This window comes from Strix aluco, chromosome 21, assembly GCF_031877795.1.
Source record: "Strix aluco isolate bStrAlu1 chromosome 21, bStrAlu1.hap1, whole genome shotgun sequence".
NCBI lineage: Eukaryota > Metazoa > Chordata > Aves > Strigiformes > Strigidae > Strix > Strix aluco.
The window spans coordinates 6,611,993-6,628,171 of record NC_133951.1 but is presented as its reverse complement, the minus strand read 5'-3'; the positions used below and the strand labels follow the sequence as shown (position 1 = coordinate 6,628,171).

General features: G+C 35.6%; 1 protein-coding gene across 7 annotated transcripts in view; it reads left to right on the top strand.

Moving 5' to 3' along the window:
* STXBP4 (syntaxin binding protein 4) overlaps nucleotides 1-16,179 on the top strand; it is a 78,176-nt gene that overhangs the window by 38,879 nt on the left and 23,118 nt on the right. For 6 of the 7 annotated variants that reach the window (XR_012625989.1, XM_074847410.1, XM_074847409.1 and 3 more), the window contains one exon: nucleotides 15,625-15,682. Coding sequence is in view for 5 of the 7 variants with exons in the window: in XM_074847410.1 (XP_074703511.1) it covers nucleotides 15,625-15,682 (58 nt within the window). In the remaining 2 variants the exon portion in view is untranslated. Of the gene's footprint in view, nucleotides 1-2,819; nucleotides 2,896-15,624; nucleotides 15,683-16,179 lie in introns of all 7 variants that reach the window. The other variant, XR_012625990.1, reaches the window with a different exon arrangement.

The following is a 16,179-nucleotide window of genomic DNA, read 5'->3' as shown; positions in this document are numbered from 1 at the left end:
AGGCCTTTCTGCTTTGTAGAATACAAGCATCTCCTGAAGACATAAAATTACTTTCACCATACAAAGGATAATAATGCCTCACTGAAAGAACTGTAGCATTTAAAAGTAGTTGCTGGCTGCACTTAGTAGACCATATGGTGCAAATCATGCTAAAAAGAATTGAGAAAGCATTTTCTTCTTTTCTATCACAAAATTAGAAAAGAAATACACTTGGTACTGGTAATGGCCAAAATCTGATTAACCCTGGAACATACTTACCTCTTCATAAAATAGCAGGCAATCGGCATTTTGAAATGTGCACTAGCATAATGCAGCTTTCAAGTATTTTGACTGCTAATTTCCTCACTCTGCCTCTGAAATTTCTATCCAAAAATACAATCTTGCTCCTGTTGATATAATCCCAGTCATCAGTATCCATTAAGTGCTATGAAGCCTGTTTCTCTGCTCAGCAGGTACTCAAGCAGTGCATCTTGAACTGTTTTTTCCCATCATGTCCCTCTAATCTGTTGTCAGCCTGTGATCTGACACATGGCAGTCATGCTGAAGTTCACTAAAATGATCTCCAAATTAATATAGCTTCCAAAAATCCTACTTACCTTACTGATATTGATCTTGCTAGTCACAGTAGTCACTATACATTTGGTTATGAAGATCCTACAGGCAGAAGTTTAGTTGCCCAGTTTTTGTATTCATTTTGCTTGTATGCTGACTGTCTATAAAAAGAGGGCAATGCAAACTGCTGGTGGTCAGCATCCATTAGTGCTTGTTCTCTTGATAGTTAAGTTGCTTTTGATTTTTAGGCCACAGACAAAGTCTTACATCTCAGGCATTAAAAGCTGAAATATGGAATCTATCTATTTCTTCAGTTTATTTTTCTTTAACTATATTATAGTCAATTGCCAAAACTATTCCATATTCAGCAAAGTGTTAGCTGTCCGTTCCTATTCTTTTGACAGTGTGGGTGGAACAAAGTTATAAGGTGAAGTAGCAAGTCTTCACAAGTAACAATTTTGCTATTTTGAGAAGAGCTAGTGTTATTAAGTATTTGTATTTCTTTTATTTATTTGTTGCAGCCCTGGTGTGTTTGTTTGTTACAACAGAATTAATGCCATATACATGATTACTATTTTGTTCTTGAAATTAAAGGTACAACAGTGCCATAATTTTGTACAGATAATTGGCTGTAGTTCACCAGGAGAGTTCTGAAAAAGTTGATGTGTAAGCGTAGGCTGTTCCGCCCCCCCTTTTTGGTTTATGTCTGTACATCAAGATCCAGATGTAAGTAATTGTAACGTGGGTAGGCATACCCTGGCTAACTTGGCTTTTGTTAATTAGGCTAGTGATATTAAAAATGCATTTGCAGGGGCTGAATATCAAAATACGAATCTTCTGTTGACCCCAAGAATATTGTCTGATTGCAAGCATTTGCTGAAACTCATGTTGCTATGTCTTTTTATATTTTTAGTACCAGAAAGAGAACATTATTTCCTGCAGGATCATCTTTGTGGGGACAATTCTGCCTTGGGAGGATAGCATACCTTTAATATTCTTCAGCTAATAAACTAGAACCATAGCTTTTACTGGAAGAGCTGCTTGGGAAGGAGCAGCATAATGATAACTAAAGAGATAACTCTGTGTATTCATTGTTCTGGCAAGGCCATAAATATTTCAGTGAATTACTGAAATCAGAAATAGAAGAGACCTATTAAATTATACAATGTATATCCTGAACACATCTGTTCAGCTCCCTTTTTTTAATAGTTTCTGACTAGCAAAAGAATTAAATCTTAAAATCAGTGAGGTATGCTTTAAACATAAAGAGGTTATGTTTGTCAGTTAAACATTTTCTGAGACAGTACTTCCATTAGAAAAATATTAATTTGGTGAAATTAAAATGTATTATTCCTTTGAAATTTTCAACAACAACAGAAGAGGTGAGTTGTCCCCAAAGAGAATTTACCAACTGTTTTATCCAGTGGAAAGTTTCACAGTTTTGCTAGTCCCTGAAGTTTGAAGTTTTTTTCCTCAAAATAAAATGCTTAATGCAAGGGTAATTTCATTTTTGTAGAAAGTAATAATATTAAGTTATTAAATGAACTTTTTACTGTTGACTCTCTCTGAGTTGACATTTTTTAAAAAAAGATAAATCCCAGAATCACATTGGTAATTCTGGAATATGACCTGGTCATCAGTGGCTCCTTCTATTTGCAGAATCATGCTGAATTTGGAGCTCATGGGGACTGCTGTCTTTTGCCACAGAACATTGGCACTGTGTTCCTCATGTAGCATCATGGCATTATACCAAACATTGTCAACTTCTCAAGAACAGTGCTCCAAAATCCATTTTTCCTTACACAAGAGCAGGAATTACGTGTGCCTGTAGCATGTCTTCCTGGCCTCCACTGAGTTCTGAAGGCAACATCAGACATAAAACCTCTTCCTTATGTAGCTGAAGCATCTCCTAGTTTGTCTTGAATTTGAAATTTAGTTACTATCTTGTTTGCTCAGTCTCATTTTGTAAAGACAAGGTAGAGCAAGACAGGAGCTTCATGCTGCTGCTGAGTGCATCACTTCCTTTAGTCTCTGTGGGGCAGTGGTTTTCTGGTTTCCAGCTCTGCTCAATAGAAAACTTTATAGGTAGTAGGAGCAGTTGTCTTCCAGTTCAACATGTGCTCTGGACTGTAGATCCCTGCTATCAACCACGCACTGTGAGTGAGTGACACTGCAGATACAGTGGCTACTGCACAAACCCATAGTTTTTCCAAAAATTAAACTTAAGGTAGCAAGAAATTGTAACATTATTTTTTATTAAATTGCAGAGTACCCATATTTCTTTACTGAGCTGAGAAGTTTGATAGTGCAACCCAGGAATATGGTTTGGGAATTGAAATAAAGGTTAGTGATTTTCCTTTTACATCTTCAGTGATGTAAACTGAGAATAACCCTTGACTTAATTTTAATTGTTCCAAAACATAACATCAAACGCACATGAGATGAGAAGTTGATCCCTTTTGCCCTGTAATATAGACATTTTTGCCTCGTTCTGAAAATGAGAATGTTTCATTAAAAAATAGATAGCTTATCAGCAACTCTTTAGATACACTGCAAATCAGATCACAATGAGAAGCCCAAAGGTGAACAACTTTGAAAAATTAAAATTCAAAGTTGCATAACAGGCAAAATCCTCAGGAAAAAATCCAAGCATATTTAATACAATTTTACAAGGACACAGTCTAGAATTTAAAAGCTTATTCTATATAACTGTTTACTGCAGCAAGACTTTGAATTTTCCGCAAATCATTTAAATTTCCAATTTTGCCTGCATGGTAAATAAGAATGAAGAGTTGCAATTTTGACAGTGTTCAAGAACTATAATTCCAAAAGGAAAATATAGCCAAGAATTTAAAACTTTCATTCCAACAGAAAGGAAGTGTTCCACTTGAGAAATGTAATAGTGTACAATTTTTAAAATATTTCCAATTTATATTAAATTGAGTGTGCATGGATATTAAATTAAAAATGGAGCACTAGACCTGTGAGGCAAGTACATTCTTGAGTCTGTAAATCTAATATGATCTGCTTTATTTACATCATTTGTACACCTTGATTAAAATCATCATCCTCATTTTAAGGAGGAGTTTGAGCCATGAAGCAGTTGACTCACTCATTCATGGGGGGGGGATTTAACAGAATTCTCCTGAATTAAATAATTTTTTTTCTGACTAAGTGTCCTAGTGATAGGAAATCCCAAAAGCAGCTTTTGTTTTTTTCTTCTGGAGGGTAACCTACTATTACTAGAATCTATTACAATATAGATAATATTCTTCTGCATTCTTAGATAACTGTCAAGTTTGTTAGTGATTTACAGAAATACTTTGTGTTTTATCATTACTGTATGTTATATCTATGCTGTACATTTTCATTGAACAAAAATGTCAGTTGGTGCCTTGACTGGAACAGTGTCAAGTAGCACCTTTACTACTGTCTTACCCTTTAAGAAAGACTTCATTAGAAAAGGAGAATGACTAATGAGAAAGCATAGACTTAAGAACAGAGACAGCCAACATAGGCTCTGTTAAAGTTTTCTGAAAAAGTTTTACTGTTTTTGGTTTCTTGCCTTTTTTTTATCATAATTGCTATACTTTGGTACCATATGTTTAATGCTATAATTCAGTGCTATGTACTTGATCCAAATTAAATTTTTAATGCATGGTTATCCATATATTTCAAAGTAATTTAGAATAATAGCTGTGGTTTTCAAGCTGTAGTTTGTCAACAGCCACTGAACTGCAAAACTTATAACTGATTTACAGCTTGTCTACAGAAACTTAGCACTTTTACATTCTTTTCAGCTCCAAGATTCATTGTGATAATCTATGAGTTTTTGAGAGTGGGTAGTGATCCTTGACTCAGACCAGTTGGAGACTACTGAGCTGAAATAGCAATATTTACAAAATTTGCTATTTCACTGCTGAAGTAGCAATATTGAAGTGCATACCTGTACTTAAAAACAGTGCCTATAATGTTACCTAAGGCCAGTGAAAACAAATCAAGGTTGAATAGTTTATTAGCAAAGTAGTAGACAGAAAAAAACGTTTACAGTTTTTGTTGTTGTTTTAATTTTAGTATTACTATTGAGGTGCGAGTTTAGGCGCTGAGAAGTCTAAAAAAACCTATACTATAAAGCCTGTTTCTCTGGCCAGGATTGATTTGGTTTTACAATAAATACTCGGAAGGAGACAAGTGAAGAGTTGTTCGGTACATAATATAATTAAAATATATTATTCCTGTGAACACAAGACATAAAACTGCCTTACACATGGGAAGCGGAATACATGTCAGTGTGTAATGTAAATTATACAGAAGTTTAGCACTCAGATAGTACTTTGCCACCAAGGAATCAGAAAAGATTCGGCTAGAAAGGACCTCCAGCAATTAGGTAGTGCATCCACCTGCCTCCAGCAGCATGAATTATATCTACATTAATCCAAACAGGTATTTGTCTAGCATATTCCACAGCTTCTGTAGGCTAACTATTCCCATCCTTAATTATCTTTGCCATTAGAAAGCTTTTCCTTGGAGTAACTCCTCATTGCTGTTTAAGCCCATTACTACTTGTCTTCATCCCTATAGTTAGTGAAAATTTCCTTCTACTTTCCTCTTTGTGGCAGCTTTTAACATATGTGAAGACCATACCATGTCCCCACTGTTTTCTGTTCCCCAAAATAAACCAAGAATACAAGTTTACTCATTTTTGACTTACAGAGCATGTCTTCTAGCCACTTCATCACCTTGTATTTCTCTGAATTCTCTCCAATTCACCAAAATTATATTGAGTTCTGTAGTTGAGACCTTCCTGTGGGAGACAAAAATGAAGTAATAAGTTTGATTGCTTTAATATCTAGCACACCAGCTCTTATATCCCCAAATGGTGTTCCCTTTCCCTGATAGCTTCCTGTTACTAATTCGTATGAAGTTTGGGCTTTCCTGTACTTGCAGAGCCTTTTCTGCTGAACCAAAGGCTAGTTAGACATACCCCACTTGCTTTTGTGCAGCTGATTATTCGCACCTAGGGTAGTACTTTGCATTTGTCTTTATTGAATTGCACCCTATTTATTTCAAACATTTGATCCAGTTAGTCAAGCTCTTACAAAATTCTAGTCCTGTTTTTCAATGATGTTTCAAAGAAATGTCTATTTACAAATGGATTTTAAATCCTGAATCATCCCTGAGCTCTTCTTACATGGACTAAAACCACATTTTGTTCAGTGTGAGTGAGGAATGACATTGTTTTCACCTAACTGGTCTTACCTGTGGGTATTGTTACAGGACCTAGAAATTAGACCCCGCTTGTTTAATTCACTGTCCGAGAATCAGAACATTACACTAATCATGTACAAGCAGAGAAGCTAGATAAAAGATGACACTAATAAGGATGGAATAATTTTATAGCCTGATCAAATGAAAAAGTATATTTAAAGTATCAGTTATGAGCAAGTAGCTAGCTAATTGGTGGTTGAACATGTATGTTATTCCCAGTGTTTCACAGCAAGGAAAAAGACAAGTCAACGTCTAAAGCCCGTATTTAAGACAGTTCTTTAATGTGACCTAGATTTCAGAACTCTGTTGTTGCTGCTAGAAAAGCAATTTATTCTCTCTCCATTCACTTACCTTTAATGAGAAAAGATGAGTCAGCTTTTGAATAGGCACTGTCTGTACTGACTTTCAAATCAAAACATTTTAATAATGAAAAACAAGTAAGTGATATTATTATACCTTAAAATGCAGATGAGCTAACAAGATTAGTGCAGTCTCGTTAGGTTAATTTCCAGCATCTCTGAAGGAAGAGTTCATTAAAGAGCAGACCTTTAAAAGTCTATGGACTTGTTTAGTTCATACTGTGACCCCACTACGAAAAAATTAATTGACTTTGTGCCACTTCCCATACAAGTTGTACTTGCTTTTGGTAACTATGGAGACTGAAGTCAAAACTCTCCAGAATCAACAATTTTACTAGATGGTAAATACTTCCTAAATTGTCCCTCCATTAATTTCTGTTGACAAAATGTTTAGAATTTTGGTATATTAATCCTCAATTATAGTATGATGTTTTGACATAAGGGGGGAGGAAAACAACTTTTGTGGCATGGAGATGCAGATTGCTCAAAGTCAGAGGAAATACACAGGTGAGACAGGAATTGAACCTTGAGGTCTCAAACTCAAGGCTGCCTTCCCTCTTCTTTTAATTTGCAAACCCAGTTCAGTCGTGGTCGGTTGGTTATCGGGAGCGGTGGGTAACCTGATGTCTCTCTGTGGGTATGTATGTCTGCACACCAGTCAGGGAGCAACTGTCTCATTATTTCAGGTACCGAAAAAATAAAGCAACCATTACAGTATGGAGCTGAACCAAAGGAGTTGTGTGTACTTTTGTGCAGTTAATGCTGAGTTAATTTTCCATGGCCACACAACTATGAGCATCCTGAGAGAACTGGATTAAAGCTGGCGGTGGGGGGAGGGGGAACGATCAGACCTTTGTTTGGAATGTCAATGTATGCTAAAGCTATCAGTGCTCATCTTGTCTAAGAGGGTTGGTATGCTTTTCTGTCAGTTCCTTCAGTTGTCACATTTTTTCACTTTTTTTCAGTAGGTAGGAGTGAGAAGCTGAGGGCTAGCAGAGTTACTTAGACGTATATGGTGCACAAGTGTGATAATTTAAAAGGAAAGAAGTACAGAGAAAGCTGATTGCCAAGAATGATATAGGAGGCTTTTTAAAAGTACATTTTAAGGAGAATTTGCAAGAGGAAAACATAATTGCTTGGTGCTTATGAAGGAGACCTAAATGAGGTACAAAATGTGCGTAACTCTCCTACTAGATCTGTTACCTCATGCCATAAAGCATATGTGTCATTAGCTGGGAGTTAAGGATGGAGATTTTGCCTTGCATTAGTGATTGCTACAGGTATTATGTTTGATTCCATTGCAGTTAAGGTAAAATAAAGTATGCTAAGTTAGGCGTGATGGATTTTTTTTTTTCCCCTTCAGATTTATAACAAAAAAGAAAAGGTATCTATTCTTGTTTCTAAGAACTTTTGACATTATTTTTAAAATACGCTGGCTTTAAAGTCATGTCTTCCTGTAAATCCTTTTATTTATGTGCAGCTATGGTGGTTTTTGTAACAGGCTAAGGATATCTTGTGTTAATGTATTTTTACAATTCTTGCTTCAAAAAGAAAAAGTATTACTTGGGTCTGTAGTTGCTGTGAAATGAGCTCAGCAGAGAGTAGTTCTGTGTCTCTCAATTGTAGGTGGTTCATGCCAGCCCCCTGCGCAGTTTAATTTCATCATCAGTGAAAAAAAGTGAGATATTACTTATCAGGAAAGACGTATCATGTATTACTATTGCTTCTTAAATCTCAGACAATTTCTGCTCAATTCTAATTTTAGATAGTCATTTTAATTTGTTACCGATGAATGCTTTCTAATTAAACTTATATTTAACAATCACATGCGTCAGTGAGCAGTGTGAGATGACAGTGATGGAAGTGGGTGGATAGCACAATAGATGGTGACAAGAGATGTTGATCCAGTAAGGAAAGGAGGAGATGGATGAATTCCGGAACAGAGTAATCAGGGGAGCAAGAGAGTAGGAAAACTGAGGAAAAAAGAAATGGTTTAGAGCTGGGCCATTCCAGGCCCTTCCTAATTACCTAGTCCAGGTGGTGAACGCCCTGTGTGCAAAGGCTTGTATTTCTGGAATAAGAATGTTTTATTCCAGATTCTTTATAATAATATGAAAGTGGATTTTACCAATTCAGAACAAGAATGTTCTCAAGAGAGTATTTACTTCTACGAATTTAACTTTTTTTGTAGCCTACATGGCATTTGTGCAGAATTCCCCAGTTACAGACTATTCCTCTAATTTTATAATATTTAATGTGTTTCCTGTCTTCTCTTCAGCAGGTGGAGATTTGTAGGTATAAACAAAATGAATTTCAAATCAACTTATGTGAATATTCCTCCAAAATTACTTTGTAAATTGTAGTGTATTCAATCAGTATGTTAAATGCATTTTAAAAAGCAAATACAAGCCAGTAGCTTATGCAGAATTCAATGTTTGGTCAGAATGAGCTAGTCTAAAACTCCCTTCTGCTTTCATTATCCCTTACCTTTGAGGGCTTACGCTTTCCTGACCTAATGACTAAACAAACACGTTACATTCATGACTAAAATAGCTATAATGTTGGAGGCCATGCTGCTTGATGGTATCGTGGCCTCCTTAAAATCAACTGTTGAACTTCTGACTATCAAATGTGTGGTATATGGAAAGGCATTGTAAGCCAAATGCAATACATATTGATTGTATTACAAGCATATTTAAATAAGCAGCTTGCCTTTTTTTCAATGTCAGTTGCTAAATAATTCCTTTTTTTTTCTGAAAGGTGATTACATTACAAAAATAGTAATCATTAGTAGTACTTTGAATTCCTTTCATGTCAGCATTTCAAGGAATGCAGTCTTTCTTCAGCTTTTTGTATGCTAAAAGATACTCCCAGTTTCACATCACTAGCTGATGTAGATGCTCAGAATCTAGCCTGTGACAGTAGGTAATGGCATCAATCTTATTCTCCAGTGTACCTTAGAAGAACAGCTTCTATTTAGTGAAGCAGACACTTATTTTGCTGTACTCTTTCCATTCCATTTAGAAGTTGGAATGTTTTATAGTAATGCTATTGTGAAGTATGTACTGCAAGCTCCGGTGACTTCTGCCATTTCTCTGTAATTGGTTGTACACATTTGATTGCCATGAGCTAAGCAGAAGCAAGTACTTTATTGCCCTTGTTAAGAGTGTTGTGCTTGCTTTGTGCTTTCACTACTAACCTCCTGCATGGATAAAAATGAGCATCGGCTAGACTGTTTGCTTCTCATTTTAATAACAGTCTAAATTGCTTGGATCCTCCAGTACCTAAAACTTTATTGGAAGGAGAATATTAGTCTTTATTTGAAAAACATGTAGTTTTGTTTGGTTTTGTTGTATTTCCAATATTCAGCTTCTGGAAAGGTACATTTTTTAAGGTTTCAGGAGGATAATTCTTTATCCTTCTTGAGGACACATAGCAGCAGCCTCATGGCTCCGATGACTATAGCTCTCACTCATTTCTGAAGAGCTTAAGTGCACACACTGGGCAGAATTTGTTCTAAATTTGGATTTTCTTATTTGTTAGGTAGGAGAGCAATATGTCTCCAGTAATGTCTGATCACATGTACTGATTTAGGTCATTCTTATTTCCTTAAATTAGTCAGTTAACTGGTCATTGTTCATATATTACAACTTCTATTATTATATCCATAGTTTCTAATTAACTGTACCAAGTTATTCACAAAAAGTATTGGAAGAAAAATAGTTATAATAGTTTGTAATTTCAAAATTACCATAAAGATCTTAATTGACCATATAATCCTTCAGCATGAGAAGCAAACTATTTTATAGATCTCATTCTGAATTGCAACTTGATATGATGTAATTGTTTTAATAAGAGATTAATGAGTTTGCCAACATGGATGAGTCAATATCTTATGATTAATAGGAAATGGGAAAACACAAGGTCATCTTTCACCATGCCCTGAATATCTGAAGTAAGAAAAATATTTTTCCTGAAGCATGGTTTCTAGGAACAAGACTGAAGGGAGACAAGCCAATCTGCCAGTGATACTCTAAATTAGCATAAATTTCAGTTGCTAGTATTTCCCAGATGTCTCCACTTGAAAACTACTTACTCCATCTTTGTTTTATTAAATTACCAACAACAAAAGAAAAAGAACAATTTCTTTTAAATGGAATTTGCTATGTGAAAGAAAGGAATGGAATGTCCCCTTAGCAGAGTATTATTCATAAAATGAAACACATTTGTTTGTGGGAAGAGCACTTGAAATGGTCTAAAGTGGCATACAAGCAAATGCCAGAAGTGCACGCTCACTTCTGAGAGCTGTCTTTCTGAACCCGAGTTTTTATACTTAATTTACAAATAAGCAGTAAAATACAGTATATATTATTGACAGCCTCAAGAAATAAGGGGCCATTTTATGCCTGCACCCCATTGAATACACTTGACAAACAAGGCTGAATATTTCTCCACAAATGTTTGCTTTAGCTGTGTCAAACTGCATCACTCACAGAGGAGTTCCTCTGCTGGTCTTGCACCATATGATACCTCTAGTCTCATCTGGGATATTCCCATATTCCATTAACACTCAGGAGTCCAAGACCAGATAACCTAGAACCAGCAAGTCAGATCTTCAGCTTTCCATCCTCTTTGCATTGCCTAGATAGCTCAAAGAGAAGAGCCAGAAGCACTGGGGATCTTAACTAACAAATTTTGCATTATTATTATTGAGGCCAAAGGAGGAAGGTTTAAGTGTTGGTACGAGCTGAACTGGTTGATACTGAAAAGAGATCAGAATTCAAAACCTCATTTATCAAGTGATAGAGAAAACTATTTATAATGTCCTTTAGCAAACCTTGTATATCGGAAATACTTTTAGCAGGAAATTCATATTTCTGAAAAAAAGTCACGATTTTTGAAAAACTAATATTAAATATAAATAAATTATAAGCAGGTAAATAAAGGGTAGTTCTGAGCTAGCTTATGCTCTCTTACTTAAAAAAATATGTATAACTGGAAAAGTCAAGCTAGATAAAGGATATGTAAAAAAGAAATCCTTATTTCTGTTGTTGGTCAAAGAATGTGTTCATTGTGCAACTGAATACTTGTACTATGTGGCTTTTGAATTCCAGATAGATATTACATCCCTTAAGCTTGATACTTCATATCAATTCCAGACAAGGTGGTTTAACGATCAGCCATGAGATTGTTTAACCCTAACAGGAAACGAACCGTAGCCAGACATCCTTTTATGGAGGATGACAAAGCTGTGAACACTGCTGGAAGGAAGTTTATGCTTCACAAAAGAGTTTTTAGGGTGAGATTACCACCTCTGGTAGGCAGCTATCCCTAAGCGCTCTTCAAATTCATCAGTAAAGTTTGTGTGACTGCTTATAATGGAAGCAGGGTTTTAAACTCTGGCCTTAAGGCCAAGATAAAGTGTTTAAGGACATACTTATCTTGAAGCATCTAAATAGTCCCACTTTGGCCAAATCTATATAGAATCCTAGTCAACGGTAAATTTTTGAACAGTTCTTACTGTAGTCTCTAAATCTTTCATTTCCTTTGAGTAATTTTGTCAGAAAATAAGAAAAATAAAGCATACTTGGGCTGCAATATTTATGTAAGGGAAATAACTGTCAGTTTTGAGTCAACTGAATATTCATGCTATGGTATCTGCTATTATTATTTTCATCTGCTGATCTCCCATTTCTTTTGCTTTAGTATTTCTTAACTAACTTATTGGAAAAAAACCACCCAACTACATCATTGCACAGTTTCTAGGTTTGTCACTGCCCAGGAAAATGAAGCTTTTTCTTAATATCTGTATTTTCCCCCTTCTTCCTTTAGGGCCATCCTTTGATCATGCTATGTGCAGCTTTTATTGAGGGAGAGTATATGCATTCTGTCTTGGAAACAGTAGGCAAAATCTTCAATGTCTGTCACTTCACACAAGTGTATAATTTGGACTGATCTTTCTACTTACTGCAACCAACCAAGTATCAACACTGGTGCATTTTCTTTGTCCTGTTAACCCAAGGAAGCGATAAAGATCAATGAGATCCACACTTTATCAAGCACCAGGAAAATTTCATTTGCCCTAGGGTTTCATTTCCTTTCTGCTTTATATAATGTTAACCTTACAACAGTGATTATCACAGCAGGCATCTTGCAGCTGAGGAGGGAAGCAGTCACCAGGGATACTGCCTTACTGCTCTGTGACCAGCTGCAACACTACTGGTGTACATGCAACAGCAAGTGGTTTGTGGGGGTTTGGGTTTCTTTTGCATAGTATTATAGAAATCTCCTTTGCATTAACCCTAATTAAATGCATATACTCAGAAGAAACTAATGGTAGGCTATAATGTATTTTGGCTAACATACACTCTCTCAGGAGGCTGCTTATTCTGTTTGGGCAAAGGGTGCTTTGGACTGTATCCATTTCTTTTGCATGCATAATTACTTCTGCAGTTTTACCTTTTCTTTACCTTGCAAAAGATAAACAATCACAAATGGTTGAATAGCAAGAAGCCCTGTATTTTCTGCTGAAATTATTTTTATATATTGTAAATCTGTAATTTTTTTAAGATGATCTATGCAGACAGCTGCAGCCAAGATATATTATTTATGAAGTTTCATCAAAGACTGTAGCAATTCACAGAAGAAATGATAAATATGTAGGAAACCTAAGACTGCCGGAGTTTATATAGGCTAAATCCTGTATCTTTCAGACATTTCTGACTGTTTGAGCTCCTTTACCTCCGATTTACTGCAGGTGAGAGCTTTTAGCAGTCTTTCAAAGCCAGTCCTGGGACAGACAATAAATCTGACCCTGGAGGGTGTGAAAAAGTAGAGCACTAGGAAGTAGATCAGCTCATGAATGATTCATGGAGAAAGTGAGCTTGAAGGAAGTGAAGATGATGTCTAGGGAAATACGATGCAAAACATGAGAGCCTCCTCGCTACCATGGGAAATACCAAGAAATATAAGTACAAATCTAACAGTGAAGGAACAGAGTAAAGGGAACAGCAGTGGAAGAACTAGTGGAGAAAGAGAAAAATGTGGAAAATTAAGACATCAAAAACCTGCAGATGTAGGTGGAACTTGGAAGCATATAAAGATGTATATAAAGTCAAAAAAGCAGATAAAGCTATGGAGATCTCCAGAGTCTCATTTATAGGTGACAAATGTATTCAGTGATTTTGAAAAGCATAGTCTTTCATGGTCATGAAAAGAATACAGAGCATCAATTATCATTGCTACTAATGTGCTGTTCTTCATTTAGAAGGAAAAATAAAAAAGAAATCATTTTAGTCAAATTACTAGTGAAAAAAGTGTAATTGTCACTGATGAATGAAACAGGTCTCGTAGGGAATTCATGTGAGCACAAGGCAGATACTGAGGGGTTTATTCATAATTGAGCAAATCCATTGTCATTTATTTTGGATATATGTGTTGCATACAGGAATGAGGAGAGGCCAGGGCAGATGGAAGCAACTGAAGGATTAATCCTGTTGTCGTTTAAATCATTAGAAAATATCCATGTTGAATACAGGTCCCATCTTTTGTGGGAGTGGAAGGAAGAACCAGTGACAATGTCTAGCACATTTATAACTTAAAACATCCTTTTCTTCCTTCCTTCATAGGAGTCAGACCCTGAAAACTGTGACACAGCAACTACCTTGTATTTAAAAGGAAGTAGCTGTGGATTATTCTCTCTCGAAGGTAGTAGGTGGCACGTTTTGAGGAACAGATTGTATAGCTCTATGCTAAACTGAAAATGGAAGAAGCCTGAGATAATTGACTGATTCGGGATTAAAGTGAAAGGAAAAAAATTAATCCAGAGTGCTTTTTGCTTTTCAAGCTGTACTAAACAGTAATGGTGCTGTTCTACAATTACCAATTCTCAGGTTCCTGAATTCTGGAGTTTTGGTAGACTTACCTGTTGCTCTTCACTTGGTGCCTACGGGTATAATTACTTCTCAGATGGTTTGTACCTGCTTCAGAGTGCCAAGACATGATTCAGTGGCTGTAAACTCAGTTTATCTTTGAGAACTGAAGTTATCCCTTTCCAGATTTTTAAGAAGTAAGGACCACACTAGAGACAAAGGTGTGACGATGGGAGAAAAGAAAATGAGCCTTTTAAGAAAGAAATAAAAAAAAAAAAAAATGCACTTAGGGCATGCCTTGGTATGAAGCAGCTTTCAAAGATCATATGGTGCGTGCAGTCCAGCACATTTTCCAAATAAAAGTCTTAAATCTAAAACAGGCTCACAGATGGTTCTAATGAGCTGGTCTTTGAGATATACTGTGACTTGAACAAAAATAGTTTAACTCCTAAGACACTAACATTTCGAGATGACTTTCAAGCTAAAGCACTTGCAGTACAATTTTCATGCATATTTTAATTTTATATACATTTCTAGTCTCTAAAAAAGGGAGGTTTTTCAGGACCTTGCACTTTGCTTTATATTACAGTACAGTATCTCAAAAGCATACATCAGGAGCATTTTTGCACCTTGGGTGATGCTTTCCAGAACTTTCAAGCTCTACAGACAGGTGGTTTTGAACAAACAGTAATGAAAAGGGTAAAGGTTTCCTATGAAAATTTAATTTTTAAAGTGATATAGTATAGTACCCTACTAAAAGTATTACTCATCATTTTCATGGACAGGACTTTCAAACTAAGAACAAAGTCCAAGACTTGAGTTTTTAAGATTAGCATGACTGATAATTATAAAGGGGGAAAAGAGAGCGCAGTTGCTTAATGCATACAAAAATGGCACCCTTTCAGAATTATTTCTTTTAATTTAACTTTTTAGTATTAAATACTTTAACTCCCAGAAACATTACTGTAAATCACCGAATTAAGCAATGCATTTAGTAAATTAACCTTTGTCAGGACATAGATAAGTATGCATACAAATATCTCTACATATTTTCTCTGAATCTATCTTTAAGTGTTTTGGAGTTTGTATCTAAATTCCCAAAGAATTATGTATAAACACAGAAGTTGGTGATAAACCAAACAGCAGAGGGTTTCATTCTGCCCAGAGTTCTACCTCATGTAGTTATTAGTGTCTGTATGCAATAGCTGTAAAAACAGACCTCAGCAGATCGCAGGCAAAGGGGTTTTTTTGGTCACTTCATATACGTGTAAGTTACAATAAAAAGTTCAAAAAGAGTTAACTGCTACACTCTTAATCTGACCAGGCTGTCAGCTTCTACAAAAGAAATGCTAGTAATAAAAGTAATCAAATGGTTTATAGCTTTGTAGCACAGCAAATATTTATTAAATTGTATTGTTTATATTATTATCTGTTACAAAAATAGTAAGAGTTCATTTATAATCTTCTTATAACATGGTTTGAAATTACAGCATTCTAACTTACACTATTTCAAAACAATGTTTCTTGTGTCACTTAGGCATAGAGACACATCTTATTTCTTTATTTCATCTTAGGTCTGCCTTATGGATGGGAAGAAGCTTATACAGCAGATGGAATCAAATATTTTATCAAGTAAGTAGTTCTGAGGGAAAATGGGTCAGAGTTGAAATAAAACCACATCAAACTAAACACATTTTTAAACTGAGAATTAATGGAAAAATGAGTACGATAACAAAAGGTGTCATATGGTTTATATATGTATTTATTACCAACGTCACTTGTTCTTTTCTGGTTTTTGTGACTTCACTGTCCAGAGGGTCCTAGAGGGCTTAGTCACAAATCCACCTGAAATTCAGTGAGAACTGTCTCTCTCAATCCTTCAGATGTCTTTGAAAACCCTAGTCTACAATGTTGAGAATTTCCTCAGTTACATGTTTGACCCAATAATGGACCCAGGAGATAAGAAAAAAAAAATTTCATTCACTAAATAAGTTTACAAGTCTAAATATCTATTTTTAAAAATGCCCTTATATGTTGGGGAAGTGGAAGAATTCTTAGAATTCTTTTAGCTTTTCAGAAGGTAATGCTCTGGTTTCACCTAAATCCAAAAGCACTGATAGGGGTTTTTG